Genomic DNA, 13,769 nt, shown 5'->3' on the forward strand with positions numbered 1-13,769 from the left:
AAATAAGTGATTTTTAACTTAATTTATTAATTTAAGTGGTGGATAAATAATTTTTATCAAACGCACTTAAATTAAATAAGTGATTAATATTTTAATTTAATTTATTAAGTGACTGGGTGTTAAGAGGCTCTCTGTGGAGTCTGATAATTTGGAAGCAATCAAAATGATTTCTGAGAATCATTCTATGGGTCTTAACAGTCGCAACCTCATCAAAGCTATTAAAAGGTTTTGCTCCTCCTTTGAGTTTGTAGAGTTCAGATACATTTTTAGAGAGCAGAATCGTGTTGCTGATCGCTTGGCAGCGGCGGGCCATGAAGGGACGTTAGGCGTTACTACCCTTCCTGTTTCCCCTAGTTTCATCTCTCCTCTTCTCTTAGAAGATAGGATTGGGGTTAGCTTCCCTAGGCTAATTCCTGGGTAGTTTGTTGTTGTTCGCTTTTCTTTTCCTTTTCTACAAAAAAAAAAAAAAAAAAAAAAAAGGTCTTCCTTTACTTTTATGCAAATTAATTACAGTACTTGCATTCTCAATTTTAGCTTTCAGGACTATTTTCGTAGATCTTATAAATTTTCATTTTTTCATCTCTTCGAACAGTTCTAAATCTTAAGAAATTATTTGATCTCTTTTGTTTCTAAGAATCGTCTGAATCGTCTAAAATGATTCGACGCATTCCTAGTTCGTATGTACTATATAAACCATTGTGACGCTCACCTTTACTAATTTTGCTCCAAAAATGCCACAATAATTATTTCCTAGAAAACGATATTAGTTATTATTCCCGCCCTTCGAAAATCCTCTACCAATTACCCTTAAAGTAAACATGAAGATGGCCATGGTTAAATATAACTTATGAATTACTCCTTCCGTTTCATATTACATGACTTTTTAGAGAATTATACATAAATTAAGGATATTAGAAAAAAGACATTGTTACCTCTTATTTATTGATTCCGATATTTATTTATTATATAATAAATCCATTATGCTAATTAATTTTCGTAAACTCACGTTTTATAGCAGAAAAAATGATGACTTAACGTGTACTGATAATATAAAATGACATGTAATATGAAACAAAAAAGAATCTCTAGAAAGACATGTAATATGAAACGGAGGTAGCAATATATTAAACTTGAACTACTTCTTTTCAAAAAAAAAAAACTTGAACTACTTAATATTAGTATATTTAATTTAATCTTATACTACTAAATTAAATTAATAAAGAATTAAAATTTTGTCTCAGCCCAAATATTACATAAACTCCAATCGCATATCATAAAACGCTAATACTAAATAATTAATTACTTAAAAAAATAGTACTAAATAATTAATGGTCAGACATTATTATATTACACATATATTTTATTTATTCTGCACCAATTGCATATCAGTTGGTTCAAACAAAAAAGATTTCATATATTTTTTGTGATTTAATAATAGAATTTGAGGTTAATATTTATAAATTTAGGGATATATTTAATCTTTTTTATCCGACTCATACAAAAGGCAGTATATTTTTTCAATTTTTTTTTTAAATTCACGTCTAAATGCTTATGAACTATTACTAATGAGTGATAAAATGACGTAAATGTGAAGTGTAGATGAAAAGATCCATGACTAAATAAACAGTTTATTGAATATTTATCCAATTTGTCAATTATAGAGGTAAAATTGCTTTTGGCTGCCAATGTGATGGTACAATTGCACTATTTTAGACGATATAGATAAAATTGCTCATGGTTATAAAAGTTTAGAGACATTTTTGCACCTTATCCCAAAAAAAAAAAATCAGATAATAATTTGACAAAACGTAAAACCATGTGGATTTTTTTGAATTTTGCATTAATTTTAATTACAATATATCAAAATAAATTAAACTAGCAAAATATACATCATTCCTAAATTTTATTAAGCATATAATTTGGTTAAGCAATATGTATTTTATTATAGGACAAATTGCAAAAAGAAAATAACAATTAGGTGTTTGAATTCAAAATTGAGAGAATAACATGGATTAAATAAAACTTTTGTGGTGAGAGAACAAGAGATTGCGTAGAGAAAGCAGGGGAGTGGAATGCTCTGTGCGATTAGATTAGACTTTTTAGGTATTGGTTTTTTTTTAATCTGTATAACACAAAACTACAACGTCATTCCACTCAAGTGGAACAGCATCGCTTTAATTTAGGAAGATTAAAAAATTAAAAATAAAACCTATCCTTATAATTCATCTTCTTTCCTTGCAGGTTTCAGCAGCCATCAATAGCATTTTTTTCTAGGGGCAAACTCAAAATATTCAAAAAACTAAGCTTGGAGTTTTATAGATTTCTAGATCAGTGGGGGCAACTGCCCCCATTGCCCCCACTGTAGATCCATCCCTGCCTTCACGCTTAAGTCTAACAATTACCAGACTGCAATTTCAAATTTCATCAAATGGATAGGTTTTTTATGGGCAACTTCATGTTTTGGCCAACCTGCAGCATTCTAGTCAGCCAATAAAACTTGAAATTTCACAACTTATGTTAATGAAAAAAAAACTCATCTTCATTGATAAGGCTTGAAATTGCACCTTCTGCTAAATGTTAGACTTGAGGTTGCATTGTTTTGTACTCAACTAAATTTGTACACAATCCCAATTTAAATTCATCTAGAACTTGTCATAATGTCAGAGACACTATCTCATTATCGGCTACAAGTATAGCATCTGACTCAGGGGTATAAAACACCATGTCATGTAAGATATACAGAATTAACTATGATGCAACAATTTATCACTAACCATGAAAACAAAAATTGTATACATGATTTTTGGTGAATTATGAGATACAACTACCCCATTCTGATGCTTGCCGGATTTTTGTAGAACCTACTTCCCGCTCTTACCATAGCTGTCTCTCAGAGTCACAGTGCGATTGAAGACTAGCTTGTCAGGCGTAGAATCCTTATCAACCACAAAATAGCCTGTTTCATATTTATTTAATCAAGTTATTACATGGGCATTTAGCATCTAAACTCACTCAAAACAATTTTATGGCTCAGCCAAAACCAGTAGCCATTAGATACGCAATATCATTTATGACTGAAGCAGGACAATTTGAGAAAGACCAACCAATAGCGCAAAGCTTTTAAGAATTGTAGATTACAAATATGAACTTTATTTTCCTTTTTATATATATAATATCAAAACCTAAAGAAGTTCCCGAAATTTACCAAGGCGTTCAAACTGGAACCTTTCCCCAACAGCAGCGTTTCTAAGTGATGGTACAGCATATGCACTGGACATAACCACCTTGGACTGAGGATTCAAATCAGCAAGCCAATCATCAAGTTCAGCAGGATTCTGCAGCAATCAATGGACAAGTTATCAGGCATTCACTGTATTTGCAAGTCCGGAGAGAAACAAGCGTAAATCATTTTATTAGTTCCCTACTTTTTACCCAACACACTCTTTAGTCCCCCTATTTTGAGAAATACATTATAAGGTCCCTGTCCTTTGTCACGGTTAACCCTTTGGTCCTTCTATCTTTTTCTTTTTCGACTTTTAACCGTTATATGAATAACAGAGTAGCATGGTCATTTTGTATTGTACTATGGCTGTTCTGAAAGCTAAGATATATTCGATTAAAAATCTAAAAAAAAAAATAGACAAAAAGGACCAAAGGGTTAATGTTGACAAAAAGTAGGGATCTTAGAATGTGTTTTTCAAAATAGGTGGACTAAACAGAGTGTTATGTAAAAAGGTGGGGACTAATAAATTATTTACCCGAAAAACAATGTCAAATGCAAAAAACAATCGCCAACCTCTGAATTAAACAGTTTATCAAATAATCTGACTTCCACCTTTAGTGGATCAATCCCCAGGGAAGGTTCAGCAACCCAGTGTAGAACACCCTGTATCAAGTTAAAACTAATTTATAAATGATAGCCACAAGCAGAAATATCACTTATAGTTTTTCACTTGCAAACTAGTGAACTACACCAAAGAGAAATTGGGGAGGAAAAGGAAGTGGACCTTTGGTTTTGTCTTCTTGGAAGGATCATATTCAGCTCGTACTTCAATAATAGTCTCCTTATCATCCGCTAGGACTACTTCTGTACACTTTATGGGGAAAGCATACCTACACATATGCTAAACCCTTCAATGTTGAGCAACTTTCTACTAACACTATTATTGAACTGAGTCTACATCTAATTCAGTAAACTGGTTACTGCATACCTCAGTAGTACAGATTTACCCGGTGCGAGCCCATAGAAATCCTTTGAATCTTTCATCCGAAAATCAGTATGTTCAATGTAAACAACATTCGAGAATGGAACCTGAAGTAACAATGCAGTATAATAATAAGATACAAAATCTAACAAAGAAAATATGCAATAATTATCCCTTGAGAGAATGTAACAAACTACTATGATCTAAATTGTGAGATAGTGGCATTTAAATTTCTCGGACCAAAAATAGCAAGCAATTCATATATGTTAGGAACATTCAAGACAATCCACCCCAACGCTAGATCATGTGCTAGGAACACTAGATAGATGAAACCGTAATTTTACACTCTTTCCTCTCTATGCTCTGCTCCCAGTTTATCTTACAACAATCAATGTCTTGTTAGGGTGGTCCAACCTCCTTACAAGCTTAACCTGAACTGCGCCTATAGAAGTTGCTCGCAAGATTTTAAAAGAATGTATTAACTTGAAGAATACTGGCTAGAGAATAAATATTCACCTTGTAGAAAGAAGAAGCATCCTCTGAAGCATCTGGCCATTTCTTTGCCTCAACATCCATGACTGAACCAGATTCCAGGTTGGTAAGAACCACCTGAGAACACAGGAAGGTTGAGCTAGAACTAAACAGCAAACACATTTCAACAGGAGTATGCGTATCTGCAAAGATGAGAACAGCACCTTTAGAGGATGTAGAACAACCATTGTACGAGATGCTGTTTTGTTCAATTCTTCTCTTATATGATACTCGAGGCGATCCAAACGTATCAAACTACCATCACTGCAATAAGAAATTCACACCAAAAGAATGAGAAAACAGGGTGCAATAGAAACCACTAATTTTCATCCAACCTCATATATTATATGAAAAGTTGAAATTATTTCTGAAATTTTGCAATACTACATAACAACCTTCTAGTGATTCCAATTCCTCGAACAAAAGTATTGATTGCAGTTGCAGTTACACCTCTTCTCCTTAAACCAGCTAGTGTCATAAGACGAGGGTCATCCCAACCGTCAACATAGTTATTTGTCACCAAGAAATTTAACTACAGCAACATTTGTTACAAAAATGACAATCAGATGTTACAAACAGCAGGAAAAGATGAAATTTACAAGCTTCCAAACAAGACTAGAAAGTGCCTACTCACTTTCCGTTTAGACATTACGGTATTTGCGACATTAAGCCGTGAGTATTCCCACACATAAGGCTGATAAAGGCCCAGAGCATGCAATAACCAGTAATATGAAGCACGACGAGTCTCAAATTCCAGTGTACAGAGCTGTATAAAATACCAAATTATTGGGTAAAAGAAAGAAAGAAAGAAAATTCACCCCAAATAACATCATACACACACATGTATAAGTAAATTGATTACTTAAGGTTGTATTTAAATTTAAAATCTTAGAGGACATAAAATAGAATTGGAAGCCATATCACGTAAATGACATCTACAATTTCCTTCATAGGAAGATACTACTAGAAAAATCATCAAATATCCATAGTCTTGATTTACCTAAATAGCACGAAAAAATTATAATAAAAGAAAATAGAAAAAACCTAACAAACAAAAGTGACATACCGAATGAGTAATATTCTCAAGAGAATCCACGATGCAGTGAGCATAATCATAACTCGGATAGATACACCACTTATCTCCTGAATGTGGATGAGGAGTAAACTGAACATAAAGAAAATCAAATGATTTATACAAGCAAATGGAGTTTTTCACTAAACAAACAATGTTTATCTGATAACACTTGCCTTGATTCTATAAGCAATGAGGTCATACATATTAAAATTATCACTCTGCATGTCTTGCTTCATTCTGAGTGTTGCTTTGCCTTCTTCAATCATCCCCTGTCTCATTTCCTCAAAAAGTTTCAAAGATTCTGCAATAGGTCTATCCCTCCATGGACTGTTCTTCTTCTTCTCTCTGTACTCCTTAATTTCATCAGGTGTCTATTATTTAAGGAAAAAAAAATATATCAAGTAAACCCTTCTGACTCCATACCAATCAACTCAAACGTACAAGTACAAAGAAAAAAGTATACATTCTACAAGGGAATACCAATAAGACAACACAACAACTAAATGTAGCAAATCACCATGTCATGCGGTCATTAAATAGATGGGCCATTGCACAATCTAAACAACTCAAGGAAAATAATTACAAAACCTTCTGCATAAGCCTAGTCTTTTTTTCCCAAATTTTTGGTTTAAAGTTGAAATAATTATAAATTTTTCGGGAACTTCAGAAGTGTACTCCACAGTTTTGCGCTTTGAGACAAAAGGAAGAGGGCTTTTTTTTTGTCAAAAAGGTTTATTTCCTTTAGAAAATCTTAAATTTGCAAGTTCAACAGGTGAACTTTGATGATAAACAGCATGTGACAAAAAAAAAAATTATGTTTTTATGAATATCAGGTTTACTAAAATCAATTCTTTGAAGTCAAATTGCATTTTAATTAAATGATTATTAACAATTTTTTAAAGAAACTACAATGCAGCACAAAAAAAAACTAAAAACATATGTCCCTTAGTGTCAAAGGGCGAACATGATCCTTTGTTGAAGTTTTCCCTAGATTCTTTTTCATCCGGGGCCTTTTCTTTCTTTTTAAGTTGGGAGCTGAGTTGAGGGTATCATTGTATAATATAAAGGAACTACTTAACTAACATGAGCCTTTTTCTCTGTACTTTTTTTTCCCTATTTAGAGACTGAAATTTTAAGAGGAAAGTAGATGCTACAACATGCTCAAAATTACAGCTATCATATTCAAAATAATTAGTATTAACTCCTACCTGGTGATCAACATAAGCGTGACCCCTTCTTATCAGTTCAACTGCTAAATCATAAAGATCTTGGAAATAATCACTAGTGTAAGTAATCTGCAAAAGGAGAAGAGCGTCATAAAAGCACATCCGCGAAATAACATTTCAGGCTAATAATGCAACAAAATACCTTGAAGGGTTTCCAACCCATCCAGTCAACAATTTCTTCAATGTGATCAATGTATTCCTTCTTTTCCGCCTCAGGGTTTGTATCATCAAATCTGAAATTTCCAAAGATTTAAAGAAAATAATTAACAACGTATTCTTTGTTCACTCTTAGCACAATAATTCAAATCAAGTTAGGTCAATGATGCATATTTTCTAATATATACTGGGCTTTACAGAATCCTCCATTATTATCTCTAATTCCGCGAAGCAGATAACATGCTTAATACAGACAAAGGTAATAACAAAGATTCCAGGAAACAAACTTAACTAGATAAACTAGGGTACTAGAGGCTCTACTGGCGCAACCATAACAAAGGTTTCAGCAAGTACTGATGTAAGATAAACCTAGGATAGTAACTAGAAACCACCTGATTCTTTTTGCACAAGCAAACAAAGATTCCAATAAATCTGATCATAGAACATACCTAGGGAAGCATTTCAATATTTTCATAGCCATAAAGACTTTCTGAGGGACCGAATTACTTGTATACAAATTTTATATTAGCAGCGCAAGTAGCTAACACATTACAAAATTCTCCTTTTGCTTTAACTCTTTTCACTTTCAATGCGAATTTGAAGTTTTCTACTAGTTTGTGCAACACCAGCTAGTATGAGAAAGGACTTGGACATGGACATACATGTTTTAAGAACTCAAAGGTAAAAATCAAATTTAAGTAAATAAGATATTTACAAATAAAAATTAAACAACGAAATCCCTTACCTGAGGTAGCAGCCCCCATCTCGCTCTTTTGCCAGGCCAAAGCTAACAAACATAGCCTAAGATTTGTTTCCCCAGATAAGAATTCATGGATAAAGCAAATGATAAATCTTAAAGGAACAACAAAGTCAATGGGAAATGATACCTTTGCATGGCCAATGTGCAGGTATCCATTTGGTTCAGGCGGGAAGCGAGTAAGAACTTTCCCCTCTGTTGCATTCAAGTGCTTATGCAGCATTTCCTTGGTGTTGCAACATCTCAAAACAGAGTCATTGCTGAAGAATATTTCAGTATGTACCTGATAATCCACAAGCATTTATCATGTTCCATAACCCTTAACAGAAAATGGGATGATGTGAAAAATGGAACTGAAGATCTCATAATACAGGTTGTGGCAGTGAGGCATACCATCATCACATGTATCTCAAAATTCATTTGCAATTAGAGTCTACAATATTAAAACTTCGACAAGCATAATAGTGTAATACAATTATGGCAATAAATCAAATTCAACCACAATAGAAGTGCGATGTTGATCAAACCCAAGAATTAGATGATCATGTCATCATATCATATTGAATACCTTGAAATTTTCATCAGGATTGGGAAAGATCAGAAATGGATTAAGTTCTTCCTCAGATGGCTGCACTGGCTTATCATCAGGAATTTTTTTGTCCTATCCAAATTCACCATACAAAACAATCAGAACTCTTTATCTCAAGAAAGGAGACTGCATGCAAGTGTGCTCACCTCAACTTTTGCAGGCTTTTCCTTCTTCTGCTTTGAGGGCTTCTCATTATCAGCTGCAGTCCTTTCACCAAGTAATTCAAATAATTTTGCATCTATGAGTTTCTAACAAACAAGAAAACAAAGTAGAGAAGTGTCAACAAAAGAACATAAAATGCACATAAGTTTGAGACAAAAAAAATTTATAAAGTGTATAATTAGCATTTCACCAGTTCACCTTGACAATCTTTGGATCAGCCCATGGAAGCCTCTTGCGAACATGCCCAAAAAGATCGCCAACTAAAATCAAATTCATATCAGTCAAATTAAGACATTATTATCAGCACTAGACAGTCAATTATAACAATACATGTAATGCTGATAGAAACCCATAGTTTAGAGAATAACAGATAAGAAGAAGAAACGGAAAGATATATTGATTAATCCAAAAGGAAGTTACAACAAGATAGGCTAAGCCTCCGCAGGGAAGAACTCCCCTCTCTACTCTAAAGCAGAGCCCTGCAACAGTGCAGAAGAATAATAAAAAAAAACAGCCTATCTTCTCCCTCACCAAACCTTACACTAAATACAGCAAAAGGAATATCAAAAAGCATAACTAACTCATGCCACCTCATTCTCATTCCCCTAGGTGTAACTAACTGATGTTGACATTTCCCAATTGCCCCTCACCATTCTTTTTTCTACGAGAATAAACTCTTAGTTAATTTGGTCCATGGGCTGAATCATTCAAAATGCACATACATGAGATAACAAAACAAAAGAAAAGGTTGTTAAGCAGTAATAATATTAAAAACCAACCATTTGTTCTATAACGTAGCTCCAAAATCGATTCCTTATTCCGTTCAAATACTTCATTAACAGTCCTTTCAATATCTTCTAAAGATACCTCAACACCTGTGCAGAAGTACAAAGCTATCAACATCTACTCTTTTTTAAGAGAAGGGGCTGTAAATCATTTAAAACTATGACAAGAGGAAATAATATTGAGAAAACGGCATTAAGCAGGGAAAAAAATATAGCCAAATCCCAGAAGATCTAGCATGTCTAAGTATGTACAATCAAAAGAATAACCTACCAACACCACATGCTTCTTCAAACTCATTCAATTTAAAACTTTCTGAAGCAACAGTAGATAAAAATGAATGTGCAGCTTCTAGCTGGGCTGGGGTTTTAATCTACAAAACATAAACTGAGTCAGAGTCTATCCAAATTTTGCTGTACAACTAAACCAATTAGATAACAAAAACAGTTTGCAAGGATTAGGCCAAAGGCACTAGATTGGCACCTTCTTAGACACAATGTATCCTAGCAAAGTAGGTCGATGTACAAGGGCGTTTGCTGGGTACTTCGTAGCAACCTGACAAACATAAAGCAAGGAGCAGTTGCAGGTATTATTCATGAAAGGAAAAATCTGCAAATGAAAATCTATAGAGAAGATAGCAACTCAGGTTAAGAGGAATAGAATCAACAAATTTCATCAAATTGGAATTCAAAGTATCTTATCTGCTAAACATGCAATTGCATAAAAACTGCGTTGAATCACATTGAAACGATGAAATTGCAGACAAACTCGAATGCATATATAGATTAAATTACCGTGTAAAGGAGGTTCCCAATTGTTCTCTCGCAACCCTCAACGACATCTGCCTGAAAGCCATAAATAAAAATGAGACACACAACATAAGTTAGGCAACAAATTCATATACATGAATCCTCAATTGAGAACTAAAAATTACCTAACGCTACATTGAACAGAAACAAAAGTAAATACTGCTTTTATGGTTCTAGTAAAGAATTTAAGCTCAAAATTCTTCCAAGCAAGAAAACGAACACTAATTGCAGTTCCAACAGTTTTTTCCTTCCATTTTGTAAGCAAAAATCCAAACTCCACCACTCGCCAATGCGCAAAAATAGTAAAACCTCGAATGATTGAAAAGAGAAAAGAAAACATCTAATATGAATACCTCGCGAATTACAGCAGTAAGATTGTTGGTGACCTTGTTATTAGCGACAGTGTTTCGTGCAGTTCTCTCATCGAGACCAATCTTCAGAAACAGGTCCAATGGCTCTTCCTTGCCCACCATTCTCAATGACGGAGAAAGAGAGGACAGCCGACTAGTTATGGAACGTGATAACAGAATTACAGAAATAAGAGGCGGGCTATAGAATTGAAGATGATGTTTGAACCCTAATTAAGCGTACAAATGAAGCTGCAAATGAATCTATGCGCTTAATTTGGAGACTTATAAGATTCTTTTAGAATTTAGACGGTAAAACAGTGGAAGCACAAATAAACAAACGAGGAGTGTTTTAGACGACTTTTTTTTTTTTTTTATGAGTATGTGCTTAGTTCGAAGACATTTATAAGATTTTTTTAGAATTTAACCCTTGTTTGGGAGGAGGTTAATGGGAGTAAATGAGATTAATGGAAGGTTAAGTATTGAGTTAATCTTGTTTGGGAGTTATTTTTTTAGAGTAAATAGAGGTTAATAGGGTTAAATGTTTACTTCCTCTAACCTCCAAACTCAAACCTCCAAATTGGGGGTTAATGGGAGTAACGTAAACTTTTTTTAAATTTCTTGTCTCTACAGAGTAAATTTAACCTTCTTTTCCCTCCATATTTAAACTCTCAAACAAGGTTAAACATTTAATCTCATTTACATCCTATAAACTCCCAAACAAGGTTAATTATTAACTTTCCGTTCCATCACTTCCCTTCCCTTTCCATTACCTCCTTTAACTCTCTCATCTATTAACCTTCAAACTCCCAAACAAATGCTTAGGTAAAATAGTGGAACCACAAATAAATGAAGAGGAGTGTTTTAGATGTTTTTTTTATATAAGTGGTCAACATACCAAAAAAAAATTAAAAAGATTTAATTAATTAAAAATAACAGATTTATATTTAATAGATATAAATTTACATGTAAACGTAATAGTACTTTTATTTGTCTGGACAAAGTCTATACTAATATCACGGCTTGCAGTCGATTTCCGGAGGCGGCAGTGCTGAATCTTCCCTTCCGTCATTCTAATCATTGTCCTATCTTATTCAGACTGGTTAGAGCTCCTCATTCTAAAGGGGTGAGACCTTTTCGGTATTTGGTGGCTTGGGAGTCTCACCCGGAGTTCAAAAAATTTGTTCATGACAATTGGAAGCCTCAGTCTAACGTTTTACAAGTTGCGGATGGTTTTAGAAGCAACGTTGCGGGCTGGAATAAGAACGTTTTTTTGCCACATTATCAGAAGGAAGCATAAAATTCTGAGTAGGATTGCTGGGATTCAACGCTCATTGGAGATCAGGTTTGACCATAGCTTAAATTGTTTACTCAGGTCTCTTCAGCATGAGTTGGAAGCTGTGTTGCGTCAGGAAGAGTTGCTTTGGTTTCAAAAATCAAGGAAAACTTGGACTAAGGACGGAGATCGAAATACTAGGTATTTCCATCTCTCTACGATTATTAGAAGGCAAAAGAATCGGATTGATGCTATCAAAAATCCTAATGGAGAGTGGATTTTATGAGGATGAGGATATTCGTCATTTGGCCTTAAATTTATATAAAGAGTTATTTCAGGAGGATCAAGTGGATTTAGAAAGAGCTCAGACAAAGGCTACTTTTCCTTCGGTTAGTGAGAAGAAGATTCCTGAAGCCTTTCACCCAATTAATTATAAAGAGATTGGCCAGGCTATCTTTAGTATCGGGGCTACCAAAGCTCCGGGTATTGATGGGCTCCCGACTGGTTTTTATCATAAACATTGGGAAACGGTTAAGGATGGGGTCTGCAGTTTTGTCGAGGGGGTTTTTAGAGGATCTAAGGATATTAGGCTGGTTAATAAAACTCTACTTGTTCTGATTCTGATAAGCCCAAAATATACCTAAAATAACATTAATAATTACGTTAGTTTCATACTGAAATCATGTCAATTATATCTATTTAGAATACTTTTACGTCTATATTTGTTTCTATTGTGCAAGGTACTTAATTATTTGGAAAAATCCAAATAGGAGGTAAAACGGAGTAAAAACGAGAGAAAAATCACATTTACAAGCTAAAAGGCACGTTCAATTCAGAGGCTGTGACGAAGAGTTGGGAAACAATCTTGGAACGGAGACAAAAAGTCTCTGTCACGACCGAGATTCCCAATATCTCGATCGCGACACGCGTTTTTCAGACAAGAAAACGCGCGTTCGTGCATAATTCTCCCTCAATCCAAAGCCGTGACCGAGATTATTGGAATCTCGATAGAAACGGCAACTTTTCTGCACATATTTCACATGTTTTAATTCAAAACAACGCGTATGTTCATCTGGATAGAAACGACTCTTCACCAGCGGACATGACACTTCAAACAAGACTCTTCAGCAATTATAAATAGAGCACATATTTTCAGAAACAGGAGTTGGATATTTTGTTGAAAAAAACTCTAATTCGGAAGAGAGTTAGATAGTTAGATTTTAGTTTTCAATTCTGTAAAAGCAAACTTGTTGTACACAAGTTGTTCAATTAGTTTAGATACAAACACAGATTCATTAGTTTAAGTTTGAGAATTGTTCCAAGACGAGTTTACATTCTGTAGTGGATTCAGCGGTCTCTATTTCGAGGATTCAGCGAGAAGAACCAGCGGCTGAAGCGCCCCAGGGTCTGACAAGCCTACGAAGTTTGAGGAAAGGATTGACAACCCAGAACTCAAATTAGTTAAAATGCTATCCAAGCTTCTTCTTCTCTGTTAACTTGTGACGATTCACAATTCATTAATAAATTGTCTTTTCAATATGATATATTTTCTACTGTTGTTATTTTCAAGTTTAATCTAGCGATATTCTTTAAAGTAATAAACCGGTGTTTTCAATAAAAATCTTTTTACACAAAATATATTTCAATGGAAACTTTTTGAACACTTAAAAGAATTAGGATTTATGGTTGATATGATCAATAGCTCGGCTTATCAAACATAGAACACCAATTTGATTAAGGTAGAAATCTGTTCCGACCGTAGAAAGATTGTTTGCAGTTCGAAGCCCTGTAATTGCATTAAATGATAAGTTGTTACATATACATAATCTAATCAAAGTTATAAGTTGATTTCT

General features: G+C 34.0%; 1 protein-coding gene and 1 long non-coding RNA gene across 2 annotated transcripts; both read right to left on the minus strand.

The window, feature by feature from the left end:
* Positions 1–2,565: 2,565 nt before the first annotated feature.
* On the minus strand, positions 2,566–10,999 carry LOC136235248 (glutamine--tRNA ligase). The gene is made up of 23 exons (XM_066024842.1): positions 10,647–10,999; positions 10,279–10,329; positions 9,968–10,039; positions 9,758–9,857; positions 9,481–9,576; positions 8,900–8,961; positions 8,686–8,787; positions 8,519–8,611; positions 8,081–8,233; positions 7,939–7,994; positions 7,180–7,270; positions 7,020–7,106; positions 5,985–6,182; positions 5,803–5,901; positions 5,371–5,502; positions 5,132–5,268; positions 4,901–5,000; positions 4,722–4,814; positions 4,212–4,312; positions 4,008–4,113; positions 3,797–3,886; positions 3,206–3,335; positions 2,566–2,956 (listed from the first exon to the last, which is right to left on the minus strand). Exons 1-23 carry the CDS (start codon positions 10,764–10,766, stop codon positions 2,862–2,864), a joined length of 2,364 nt encoding a protein of 787 aa, XP_065880914.1. The 5' UTR covers positions 10,767–10,999; the 3' UTR covers positions 2,566–2,861.
* On the minus strand, positions 9,075–9,473 carry LOC136235257 (uncharacterized). The gene is made up of 2 exons (XR_010691734.1): positions 9,292–9,473; positions 9,075–9,180 (listed from the first exon to the last, which is right to left on the minus strand). It is a non-coding gene; the product is annotated as an uncharacterized lncRNA (long non-coding RNA).
* Positions 11,000–13,769: the final 2,770 nt, after the last annotated feature.

The sequence above is a fragment of the Euphorbia lathyris genome, chromosome 1, assembly GCF_963576675.1.
Source record: "Euphorbia lathyris chromosome 1, ddEupLath1.1, whole genome shotgun sequence".
NCBI classification, from domain to species: domain Eukaryota; kingdom Viridiplantae; phylum Streptophyta; class Magnoliopsida; order Malpighiales; family Euphorbiaceae; genus Euphorbia; species Euphorbia lathyris.